This window comes from Typopeltis vanoorti, chromosome 2, assembly GCF_054136105.1.
Source record: "Typopeltis vanoorti isolate ZY-2024b chromosome 2, IOZ_Tvanoo_1.0, whole genome shotgun sequence".
Classification (NCBI taxonomy): Eukaryota; Metazoa; Arthropoda; class Arachnida; order Uropygi; family Thelyphonidae; genus Typopeltis; species Typopeltis vanoorti.
Genome location: NC_143550.1, coordinates 136,549,022 through 136,562,637, shown reverse-complemented (window position 1 = coordinate 136,562,637; position 13,616 = coordinate 136,549,022). Strand labels below are relative to the sequence as shown.

At 35.3% G+C, this 13,616-nt stretch overlaps 1 protein-coding gene across 3 annotated transcripts in view; it reads left to right on the top strand.

Annotated features, from left to right (window-relative positions):
- Positions 1-13,616, top strand: part of LOC150109453 (uncharacterized) — a 710,474-nt gene that overhangs the window by 569,468 nt on the left and 127,390 nt on the right. For all 3 annotated transcript variants that reach the window (XM_090413228.1, XM_090413221.1, XM_090413233.1), the window contains exon 21: positions 11,883-12,019. In XM_090413228.1, the coding sequence (XP_090269354.1) occupies positions 11,883-12,019 (137 nt within the window). The remainder of the gene's footprint in view (positions 1-11,882; positions 12,020-13,616) is intronic.

Sequence of the window (13,616 nt, the reverse complement as noted above, 5' to 3'; positions counted from 1 at the left end):
CACACACACACACACACACACACACACACACACACACACACACACACACACACAGCACTGTCATGTCATACATCTTGGGACTTCTCATGTGTGTGGGAGCTGATATAAAAGAAATGGTTGAAATAAATTCACATATTTTGTATTCTGGTTTCTTTCCTTCTGCTTTCAAGAACTTTGCAGAAATTTTATCTATTCCTGGAGATTTTTTAACACACATACACACTACTCTTCCACTCATACACGGTGTGCCCGTTAAGTAATGAGACATCATTTATTATAATAAAACAAAGAACAATATTTGGAATTTTCAGTTACACAGATTCAAAATAACCTCTCCCTCTAACTCCACACGTTTACATCTGTCGTACAGGTGATCAATGACACGGTGGAAGTCCTGAATGGGAACCTCCTTCAGTTTCTTAGTCATGGTATGTTGGATGTCCACAATGTCACTGAAGCGCATCCCTTTCAAGACACATTTCATGAATAGAGGGGGGTGTTTGGTCACACAGATAGACTTCAAAGCCATAAACTGCTTCACTGGCAGCATACAGTGTATGGGCACATTGCCATGCAACATAAAACAATGCGTGCATACAGACGCTGCATTACTCCTAAATAATACTGACTATTCACTGTGGTACCCTCAGAAACAAATTCATGGTGGATTATTCCAGCAGTGTCGAAAAAAATAATGACCGTTGTCTTGACACGTGATTTTTGCAACCTGTCTTGCTGGGGTGAAGACATTTCGTTTCCAGATCAAACTGAAAACACCGACTTTCATCAACAGTGACAATTCTAAATTAATTCTCCCCCATTAAATGGGAAAGGATAAAATTTAGATAATTTTATAGTTCTTATATTCTTTCACAAGTACAAAGATATTACTGTAAAATAGTTTTATATTTACTTCTTGTTTATTTATTTAAGGATTTAATGAATGTCTAAATGCAGCATTTCCCAAATTTTTCCTACAGTGGAACACTTCACAAATCCTGAAATTTTAACGGGACACCTTGGTTAGAGTCGAGTATCATCGGTCTCGTATTCAATGCAAAGCTAAGCACACACTATCGCTGAAGCAGGCTGTATCACATTGCAAAAATGCGTCAGCGCACACTACAGGCATACTGGGCCGCATTGCATTGACCTTGCTTGTGACTGCACATTTCCTAGAATAGATACCTCCATACTTGACTCGCACTCTGAGGTGTCCACAACCGCTTGCGGCTGAGTCAGGCCAGCATGCACTGGCATAAATAGCACACTTCACACGCAGAATGAGGAGCTCCTGATTTTCAAACCATTTAAAAGCCATTCCACGCTCGTATTGATTTTGATAATTTTTCACGGAACAATTATTCACTTTCCGCGGAGAACACAGTTTGAGAAACCCTGGTCTCTAACGAATGGATGTTTCTACTGTGCTATTGTAATAATTTTCTACATTTAATTTATATCGTAGTTGCTTGAGCTAGTTCAAACTGTCTATAGACTTCAATTTCTAATTCACGCATAAAACTCGCAATTAATCTTAATCCTTTAGTAAGCCTTAACTTAGTTTACCTCCCCACTCTCTCTCAAGGCCGTTATGCTCTTGCACGTGCTTGAATTATAGACTTAGGGAAAGCCTCTGGCTGGAGCCAACTCCTTAATCTACTTGCCATATGTCCCATGTATTGATCCCTAAAAATTTATTTTTTTATTGACTGCACCATTAAGCATCGTGTAAAAGAATTGTTGTTCCCTCCCTTACATAAAAGAGAAATATTCAGCCAAGCACAATAATAACTCTTAATTTAACTCTATCTCAAGCAACTCCTATTAATTAATTAGTCAGTCGTGGCTATTACTACTCTTAGGTCACTCAGGTTCGGTATTTTTATGAGAAGTGCATTGGCTAAACAAGATCAGGCAAGCTATTAACAAAAACATGTTTATTCTTACTCAAGACCAAATATATACAACATTCAAACAACACATATCACATGTCTGGTTCTAACTAAGACAACAAGAGTACACTAGAGACAATACCTGTCACATGTCTAACTCCCCACAAGATTAAGCATTTCACTTAATCTTTAAGACAAAGAAATCATAATTACACATTAATTTTTCAGACACTTTGATGAAACTAAACACTTAAACTTCTCTCACGTTGTAAACAATAAAAGGCAAAACTTAAACCACATTCACCCTTAGCATTACATAACATAGGCAAATCTGTAGATCTCTGTATTCTACTATTCGCACTCAAACTAAAATACAACTTTCCAATTCTTTCTAACACCTATGCCACAAGATAACAAAACCAACATTTTTCGTTTGAACCTCACAATCTATGATATTACATGAAACATTCTACTTACAATCTTTCTAGTTCATTACACAGTCATAGGTCCTAAAGGGTTATGGGCACGTTCCGCTTCTTCCCCAGCTAATGTTTGATCGGGCACTAGGACATGCCTGCGATAATTCAACACACAAGTAGATCATCGGGGAGTCTCACGATGGGATATCTTGAAAAGGCTCTCTCTGCTACTAGCAAACTTCCCATCTTCGTTGGAACTGCTGCTTATGGGAACGCCACTCCCCCCCCCCCCCCCCATCTTTGGAAAGGCTTGGCACAGGAACAAACTTCGAAACGAGAGCCCCTTAGCTACTCAATCTGTCTTTTATATCATTCTCCCAACCTTGGCACGTCTTCTCTAAAGTCCACCAGATTTACTAGAGGGGTTTCTCCGTCACCCATGCTATCGCTGGGTTTTGGCGGGAAAATTCATAATCTGGTGACCTTCATGACTGTTGCTAGCCTTATGTCTCTTAGCCTAATCCTGTCTGAGCTTAATTTTAAGTACAAATCTAGTGGTTCTTATTCAAATATTTTAACATCTAGTTACAACATTTATCTCAGCACAGTTGTACATTCTTTTACTCACAAGTATAATATGTAATTTAGTTGTCCATGTAAAACGACTTTTTTTTTTTTCTATACGAGATTTTACATTACAACACATGTCATCAGAGTTTCTGAGTATGTATTGACTAATTTATAAATAGTTGAAATTACCGAAAATGTATATTTCTACAAGCTTTTGAACATAAGGTTGAAAAGTCTGTGTGTGTTTAAATCACCAGCTTTTTAACACTTTTCTTTTATTACTATATGCTCATAGGAGGTGGGGGGAAAATGATTTTTCTTGCCCTCGACATGCACAAATCATTTTGTCTAATTAAACACAGACATATGTCACTAGGAGAATCAATGAAGAGAAAACTGGTGAAGAGCAGGCTATGTTTAGGATTTGCAAAGACCAGATTTCTACCTTATGACAAATAATTGAGAAATAGAATAGAATAAAGATTTAAGCTTAGTTGATCTTGAAAAGGCATGTGGTACGGTACTGAAGTGTGTGTGTGGGGGGGGGGGGGAGGGATGGAACTGCTCAGAACATTAAATGTATGGTGTAAATAGAGAATGTTATACAGAGTCATACATATCTTATACAAGTTGCAAATTACAAATTAGAATTGAAAGATGGTACATGAAAATGGTTTAATATTCTTAGGCAGGTTGTATGCCAGTCGTTGGCTGAGTGGTTAGCATATCTACTCTCCAACTGGTAGGCTGCGGTTTTGAATTTTGTCATGGGTAGAGATAGTTGTGATCATCTTTAGGTGAGAGATGAATTTCATTGCCCAGTGTAAGACCACATCCTGCATCAAGCCCTCAAATGGTTTGAAAAAGTTACATGTTCAGTCTGAAGAACAGTGTTTCTGGACTATGTAAAAAATAAATATAAAAAAATTAATAATAATCAGCTAATACCTTTTATTCCATTATAGGGAGGAGGTGAGGTCTTTTAACCCTATCTATCTTTTGAGACTGAGTGAGTAGTTCAATCTCAATTGGTAGCCATTCAGAGATAGCTGGCCCAAGACTATCACTGATTATAAGCAGCAACCGATGAAACTGCAAGCAAGTGATGCCGTCTCTTGGTACCTAACCCTAACAAGATCTGTTATTGTCTGAAAAAGTGTGGGTTCTATGGCTGATTTTCTTGAGTTTATGGGATGAAAAACCCAAACCCACTTGCCCATGGCAGAGTTCAACTAACTTAGGAACCAGTGAAAGAAAGGCTTATAAAAAGTTCCTCCAGTCAGCAATTAGATTTGAACTTAAGTCTATCTTTGGGCAGCCTAGCTACAAGTTCCACTTCCATTGAGCTACCTAACAAAATTTAAAAAAAAAAAAAAGAAAGAAAGAAAAGAAAAAAACACTACAGTACTATTGTACTATAAGTTTACAATCTTTTGGGGTGAGAGTTACATTAAAAAAATGCTATCTGTTATTATAAAATATATGGTTCACATTATTAAGGAAAGTGGCATTAAACCTGATGTTCAAATAGAAGATATTAAGTTTACTCCTTATTCTAATTGGATAACACTTATTATAATAATATGAAAATCCTCATTAAAAAAAAGTCAGTGAAAATAAGCAGCAAAACCATACATCAACTCTAGCAAAATGTATAGAAGATGTTACACACAAAATTTAGACAGATTTTTCAGTGGCAAATAAATGTCTAGTACGTGGGTGGTCTGAAAAGTTCTCGGCATAACAATGAAAAAAAACATTTATAATTTCAAAATTATTTTTATTCTTCAACATAATCTCCCTTAAGACTAATACATTTATTTCAGCAATGCTCCAGTTTTATTATCCTGTCCCTGTAGTGGACTCAGTAAAATCTGCAAAATACCCCTCTACAGCTGGAATCACCTCTTGATTCAAAGAAAAACGCTGACCAGCGAGGAAGAGTTTTAGTTTTGGGAAGAAATAGAAGTAAGAGTTAGCAATTCATAGTACAGATCCCTTAATTTTCTCGTTACCAAAACACCTTTGTGAGCAGGTGCATTGTCTTGATGAAAGATGATTTTCTTCTGCAAACTAGGTCTTTTCTCATGAATTTTTTCGTCTAGTCTGGTTAAAAGATAGGAATAATATTCCCCGGTTATTGTTTTACCCTTTTCAAGATAATTAATAAACAAAATGCCTTTAGCATCCCAAAATACCGATGCCATGACCTAGTTTTCTTTGGTGCTGAACAACCGACTTCTGTCCACTGTTTTGACTGCTGTTTGGATTCTGGTGTGTACTGGTGAATCCAAGTCTCATCCGTAAGTAATAAATCGATGCACAAAATCAGTTTTATTCTTGTTAAAACGCTCCAAGCACTGTTCAGAGATTTTCATGAGAGTGCGTTTTTGATCTGTGTGGCGCCCATCTTGCACAAAGCTTTTTGTGATTTGCAATTCTTCATGCAAAATGTATCCTACACGTTCTTTTGAAATGCCTATAGTCTTAGAATTTCACGCGCTTTGACTTATCAGTCATCCGATACCATATCGTGCACTGATAAATGATTTCTGGTGGTGTTAGACTTTTTGGACATCCTTCACTTGGATCATCTTCAAGGCTGGTACAGCCACGTTTAAACTCAACAGCCCATTTCTTAATTGTCGAAAATGAAGAAGAAGAGTGCCCATAAACTTTTATGAACTTCGAATGAATTTCTTTTGCCATTAAACCTTCTTTTACAAAGGATTTTATAACCATACAGTACTCAATTTTATAAATTTCAAGGGATACAGACAACACTTTGGCTTCCGACAGCAGTATAAAAAAAACCACTTGATAGAATGACTTGCAATTTCACATGGATGCTTATGACAGATGTACCAACTTAGGGAAAAAAAAATCTTGCTGATAGTGTGGCCATTTATGGTTTTGAGGCTGAGAGCTTTTCAGACCACCCATGTATAGTGGGAAGCCAGTTGAATAAATTTTATATAGAATAAGAGAGAAATCAGGCAATACTCCAAATTAGTGGCACATAAGATGGCATTCAGACTAATTTTAACATATCGATTAGAGAGTTGAGTCAGAAGCAAAACAGTTGAAATTGAAAAACTGGAATGACAGAGAAGTCTAGGGAAAATTCACGGCATGAGTAGGTAGCATCAGTGGCAGAATAACAAAGTTATTAGAAAAGAAACTTTACATTAATATTGAAGAATGTGTAAACAGAGCTAATGTAATATGGCATAAGTCTATATAGCTTGGGAAATGCATTTGAGTGCTTTAGAACATGGCCATGGCCCAAATTGTGTGCCGTGGCCCCTTGGGGACCGTAGGTTTTGTTGACAGGGGCCGTGAAATAATGAAAACAAATTTAAACTGTTTTAAGACTAAGTAGATTTTTTTATCCTAAAAAAACGTATTTAATTTTTATTATTTATTTATTTATTTATTTTTTTTATTCTAAATGGAAAAAAAATTGCGGGTTCACAAATTTTGCTTCCTGCGTATTTCAGCGCTTAACGAATATTAGTAACTATATGCTTATTCATATAAGTTTCATTTCAAAGCAGAAATCTAAGAATTGTAGTTTCAAATATTTCACCTGATATTGACTTTTTATGTAGCAGTATTGAAACACATCCATCATCATCATCAAATTCCTGCCATGTGCCCTCAAGGGGTGTACAGGATATGATAGTACTACATGAAAAAAATTACATCATTACTAACTTCCTATCTACAATTTTCCTCCAAATCAGTCTGTTACTTGACAAGACTCCAACATTATCAGATCTTATATTTCTATCGTCTAAGGCACTTTGTACCCTATCAATCCACCTATATCTTGGTCTTCCTCTGGGTCGTTTTCCTGCCAACCTGGCAGAGAACACTTGTTTTGTTAATCTTTCCTTGCCCATTCTGTTTAAGTGACCATACCACCTGAGATTAGCTCTGCTAACGCATTCCTGGATGCTGACAATGTCAAGTTCTTTCCTAATATCCTCGTTTTTAATATGATATTGCCATTGATGCCATCTGTTCACGCCTATAATCTTTCTCAGGACTCTCATATCTGCGGTCTCTAGTCTTTGGTCAAGTGTTTTACTTCTGACCCAGCTCTCAGATCCATAAGTTATTAAATTGCTATTAAACTTCTTTTAAGTTTTTAATTCTTTCTTTATTACTAATCCTTTTATGTTTCATGTGCTTGTACTGCAAATGTACAATAACAATATATTAATCTATATAAAAATATGAGATAATGTGCCATGTCAAATGTGTATGTAAGATGCTAAAAATGTAATATTTGCATTTGATTTTTGCAGTATTCGCTGTGTGTGTTTTGTATTGAATATCAATACAATAAATATTATAATAATATGTATCTATATTACAATTTTTTTTCGGGGGGGGGGGGATGAAATATTTTAATTTTTCCAAAGGGGGCTCTGACATCCAGAAGTTTGGAAAGCACTGCTTTAGAAGATTGAAATGTAAAAGATGAACATATCATAGATTGCTAAACAGTATGACAGCTACTTTTAAGTCAGTAAATTTTGCCAATACTAAGTGAACCTCAGAAACTATTAATATATAGAGGTTATACTTTAACTGATGGGGTCTCCATAGCTCAGTTGCTACGAATAAGCTCTTAGGTTTGGAGAGATCTGGGTTCAGATTCTGTATATAATACAAAGAACCTTTGTAAGTGCTTTTCACTTGAAGGTGATTAGTCTTGTATAGAAGTGACAGATTTTTTTCTTCTGGAAAACGGATAAACTGGCTAGAAGAATAGAGTTCAGACTTAATATGATGCCTCATAACCTTAGTTGTTTTGGCTACAATTTCAAACAACTGATGTATAACCCACCCATTTTCTGTTTTGTCTATCAGGAATGAACTATTTAATCCAAAGTTTTTGTTAAGTGCTTAGGCATGACACTCTATTGCATTAGCTCTCTTAGTCTTCGCATAACATTCAGGACACCTTGAAACATAAAGGTGGCTTTCATCAAGCAGAATTTAATAAGCCACTGATATTTCGCCAGACTTAAAACAGGCATTGTCAGAGCACAAAAACATTTGTCACAAAACTCAAGGTTCTGCAAATAAGTAAATAGTGGAAATAAATTAAATTATAACATTAAAAAAAAAATCAAAAGATGAAGTGCTTGCATTCACCCTCTAGGGTTGGATATATAATGGTTGCCATGCATATTAGACCCGTGATTAACTTATGTGTAGGATAGTGTTCACTGCTGATACTACTCGTAACTTTTTAATAGCTTCTGTGGTGTATTGTTTTCTTCCATTTGATCCCGTGTAAAGATCAGAATTAATTCTTCCTTCTGGTAGAAAGGCTTATACATTGGCTATTCATAACTGTTATTTTTTGGGAAATTACAATATATACTGAATATTAATTATAAGAACTTTAATTAATAAATCTGATATTCCAGCAAAGTCAGACTGGTCATCATCAGGGATTACAAAACAGTGATAGATGCATGTGGGCACTAACACTGTTAATGAGGCTGAAGGAAGACAACTAAATTTGGCCTAGAGTCCAAAATCCCCAGTTCCCAGTGGATTAAAATGGGTGGTCTTGCCTGATGGGCTAAAGATTTGAAGATGAGTAGTGAAAATGGCACATTAAATATAAATAGACGACAAAATAAGCAAAGCTGGTAAGGTTGAAGGCTAGTTGAATAAATTTATATCGAATAAGAGAAATTAGCTAAACACTAAACTAGCAGCATACAAGATTGTGTTCAAATCAGTTTTATGTTCAATCTAACAGATAAGCTTAGGTGTTGATGGTTATTCATGACTTATTTTTCGTGGTATTAACAACACCACAAACACTTTTAACAACAAAGATGTTTTATTAACGCTTATATTTCGCTGATTTTCAACTCAGCATCATCAGAGCACAACACACATGTAAATGCGACAGTGAGTGAGAGAAACAATATAATTGCAAAAGACAAAAGATCTAAAGTCCTATTTTTGGCGCGCCTTCTAACGAGGGAAAAAAAAACAAACAAAAAAAACAGCAGTTATCCAGGAGTTTTTCTTAGGATAACCGTCTCCCAAATTTTTGGCAAATTAATGCAACCATATTTGTTAAGGTTGGGAGAATTCTTCAAAGCCATTGCTGACTCAAAAAATAATCTTTCAGATCTATAACGACTCCTAAATAGCACATTCGTTTTCCTCCATCTAATCCTGTGTAAAGGAGTGTCCAAAGCGTGGTCTGCCAGTCCCGACTTGCCATAGTAATAGTAGCGAATGTATCTTTCACGTTCTTCCAGGAGGATGTTCACTGATCTTCCTGTTTGCCCATAATAGGCCAAATCACAGTCACATGGAACTTCATACACCCTTGGGTGTGCTAAAGGGTGAAGTTTATCCTTAGGAGAGCGGATCAGAGTTGCAAGCTTGACATGAGGTTTGAAAGTGGTGCGAAGGCCATGTTTCAACAATACTTTGGCTATCTTTTCCTATGTACCTCTGATATAGGGAATAGAAATGGTCATGTTGTATTCTTGTGTATTAGGGGAGGGCAGAGTAATGGGCCTATGTAGTATTTTATCTATTTTGTAGGGATTGTAGCCGTTGGCTAAGAACGTATGGCGCAGGTATTGGAGTTCAGTGGTCAGAGCTGTATCGTTAGAACAAATGGCTCTGGCTCTGCGTGTAAGTGTTTTTAAAATGCCGTACTGTTGGACTGGATGATGATGTGATTGTTTATGTAGGTATCTTCCTGTGTGTGTAGGCTTTCTGTAAATAGAAAAAGATAGTGCACCATCTGAAAGGCGGGTGACTAACGTGTCAAGAAATGGTAAACAGTTATTTGATTCTTTTTCTACTGTGAAGTGAATTTTGGGGTGTTGGCTGTTTAGGTAGGTGACAAAAGCATCCAAAGTGTCTTGTCCATGGGGCCAGATGGCAAACACATCATCTACATAGCGTAACCACACTTGTGGCTTGTATGTAGCTGTGGTAAGTACTTTGTTTTCAAAGTGTTCCATGTAAAAATTTGCTAACAGGGGGGAGAGGGGGGAACCCATAGCAGTACCATTAATCTGTTTGTAGAATTCCCCCCCCCCCCATGTAAAGTAACCTGCATTCATGGTAAATTGAAATAATTCAAAAATATCTGGGGGAAATTTAGACTTGATTAAATCAAGAGTGTCTATAAGTGGTACATTGGTAAATAAGGAGGTGACATCGAAACTAACCATTATGTCTGAATCTTTTAGGATTAGATTTTTAACCAGTGTTTTGAAATGGATTGAATTTTTTACAAAAGTAGGGTAACTACTGGATAACTGCTGTTTTTTTTTTTTTTTTTTTTTTTTTTTTTTTTTTTTTTTTCTCTCTCGTTAGGCGCCAAAAATAGGACATCTTTCAAGATCATATCAAAATGAAAATATTAGGAAGGAACATGACATCACTAGCATCCAAGGAGCGAGTATAGCTAATCTTAGATGGTAGTACTTTACTTTATTTAATCCTCCTCTTCTACCTTACGGTGTCAAGGTTATTCTTGGACCTTGCAACTGCAACTGACTCAAGGATAAAGTGGTAAGTCCTATGTCTCCCGGTAGATGTGTGTGTCCATGGGGGCCGGTTTGCCTATTCTAGGGGATGAAAAAAACCCAAGTTTATGGGTGAACCCCCCCCATACCTACCTATGAGACTGGCTAACTCACCTTTCGTCAAAAGAGATAAAGGTTCCTCACATCACTGACGGGAATCGAACCCAGGTCTTTCTGACCAAAGGGATTAGTCTATAATGACTGAGCTATGGAGGCTTTAGGTGGTAGTATGGTCACTTAAACAGAATATCAGAGGAAAGATTAGCAAAAGGTGTTTAATCAAGATATAGGAAAAAATACCCAGAAAACCAAGATCTGTGCCGATTGATTCAGCCAGAGGTGCCCTAAAAGACCAAAATATTGGATATGACTACATGGGAATTCTGTGTTAATATGAGATGATTAATAATCTAAACTTAATCATGTAGTACTGTCATAGTATCCTGTACACCTCTTTAGGGTATATATCAGGAAATTGGTTGTTGATTTGTGTCCTGCATGTTATTGCACAGCTTAGGCATTTTCTTGTTTTGGCTTTGAATTTTCCACCTTGCAAATGGGTCTCCCTGCCGCTCTTTTTCTGTTCAATCTATATTTATTTGTTTCTTTTCTCATTTCCCCTTGCATGTTAACATTCTCACTAAAATATATGCTATATATTGATAATCACTTCCAATAACATTCATAATTCTTTATGGAAATAAAAAAAAGTTTTTTCTTGATTATGATGAAAATAGTGGATGTAGAGCAACCATAATTAAAATGACTTCGTATGTGCTTTATATTGCCTTTGAACTTATTGTTCTTGCTGCTCCTTTTGTAATCTCTTTGATATAAATAGATAACCTAAGCTTTTATGTTACAATCAATTTCATCTTTCATCATATATATATATTTATATTTGTTTTCAAGGTCTTTACATTCTTTTCTTATCCATTTGTTTTTAATTTTTAATTTTTTAAATTTTACAAGTTTTATGGTGTATTTAGTAATGCTATCACATCATTCATTACTGGATTTATTCTAATCTTTTAATAATATCCTGGTTTAAAACCTTTATGCATATCCAGTAGAGCTCCATCTTATTATTTTACTTATCACTAATATTATACTTGTTCATGACCATCTGCAGTCACTTCAAATTTCAAAGAACATTATTGCCAAAAGTACAACAAAGGTAGGCAATATATATGATCACTTCATTAAATTTTTATTTTCATTTTTAATTAAAAAATAATTGCCGTCAAAAGACATGTTCTTATCTAGGTTGCACCATAACATAAAAGCTTTGCTTATCTCTTTATATCAAAAACTTTGTTTTTTCGTTTCAAAATTTATATTTAAATTAATAGTTAATTATCTTAGTGTGTCATTTGCATTATAATAAAACTGTGTACTCATTTTAGGTCGCAGGCATGTGCAAATTAGGCTTGTGGAACCAAGTGTTAGGTCAATTAATTGTGGAGATACCTATATACTTGTTACTCCTACACTTGTACAGATTTGGATAGGTGAATTTAGTAATGTCATAGAGAGAGCAAAAGTGAGTATATTCTATACTTCTTTATTTTAATTTGTTTTAACTGCTGATATGAGCATTAACTTTCCTCTAATTTCATAGCATTAACTTATATGTATACATATCATTCAAGAATTAGTCATTCATGTCAATCTGCTTGCTTTATTATAATGCTAATGTGATGATAAATGCTTAGAAGTCATTCTGTCTCGACAGAATGACTTCTCTATAAGCATTTATCATCACGTTAGCATTGTTAAACGTTGAATTAAAGTTTAATTGAATAGATTTTTTTTCCCCACTTTATCTTTAGTTATTGGCTTTTGAGATACCTGAAAAAGTCTTTATAATTAACAGAATAACTAATTTTATGTGCTGCTAAGTTTAGAGAATATAAATATTTGAAATGAGATTTTTGTTATATAGTACCAATTTGTTATAGCACAACAAATGTTTTAGTTCAATAGGTTATTCACATGCTGACCTCATTGTAGAATGGTGCTTTGGAACCTACATTCATGCAGTGCTTCTAAATATCTTCAGTAATAGATGATTTTCATCACCCTATGAGATTTTTATCTTGCTAGGCAGAGTTTCTTGATTATCTTGCCCCACCCTAGGTTTATGGATCTTTTTGAGAGATTATCATAAGAAGATCTTAGGGTTTGTGATTGGCAGAGTTTGGATAACTTGGAGAAGACCTTCTCATCGCCTATAAGTATGTAAAGAAATAGCCAGTGCTCGTACAACCCTCAGCTTCTTATGGTGCACCACATTGTTAGGTGTCAACTTGGATGCAAAAGGAATGAGGATGGTCTGGCAGTTTATGACTGAGCTGACCAAATTATATTCTGTATTGCTTATAGCCACAAACAAAAATTATGGTGAAACATGATGAAATGTTTTGCCATCAAATGAAATTCAATGATTCACCATCAGTGAATCATGGGAAAAGAAGTGAAACTCAGAGAAGAATTAGAGAATTTTTGTATGGTAAATAATTGGTATTACTGAAGCAAAGAAGACTAAAACACATGAGGTACTACTACTAAATAATAAGTATAAGATGTTATATTTAATGAGTAGTGATCAAGGAAAAGAAAGATGGTTATAGTACTCAATACTAAACACAAACTTCTTGAATAATGGGTAATCTTAAGTAGAGAGAGAGAGAGGATGTGGGAAAATTTCAAAATGGAAAATTGAACATTGAGACATATTGCCTATGTCTTTCAAAAGGTTTTACTGAAGGAGTTTTTAGTCATTAGGAAGTGAATTTATTTCATTAGGAAATAAAAGGGTTGTTCTTGCTGGAGATTTAAACAGCGAGTAGCAAAGGAATATAGACAGAAATGGTTTTCGGTTCACGATACAAGAATAAATGGGATTTGAAATAGGAAGTGACTAGTTTTAATAGCCACTTCCCTGAAGGATCAGGGGGGAAACAGGATCATATTGAGAAGAAAAATGTGTGAAAGTTTCAAATCAGGCAGCTTTTACAGGTGAACTGTAAAAAGTGCTTCTTATCTTTTATCTTAGATGTGTTGCCAACAGAGTTCATTGCAGTCCATTTTTCTGATTATTCTTATTTGCACCATTAAGGGTGTACAGGATACTATGA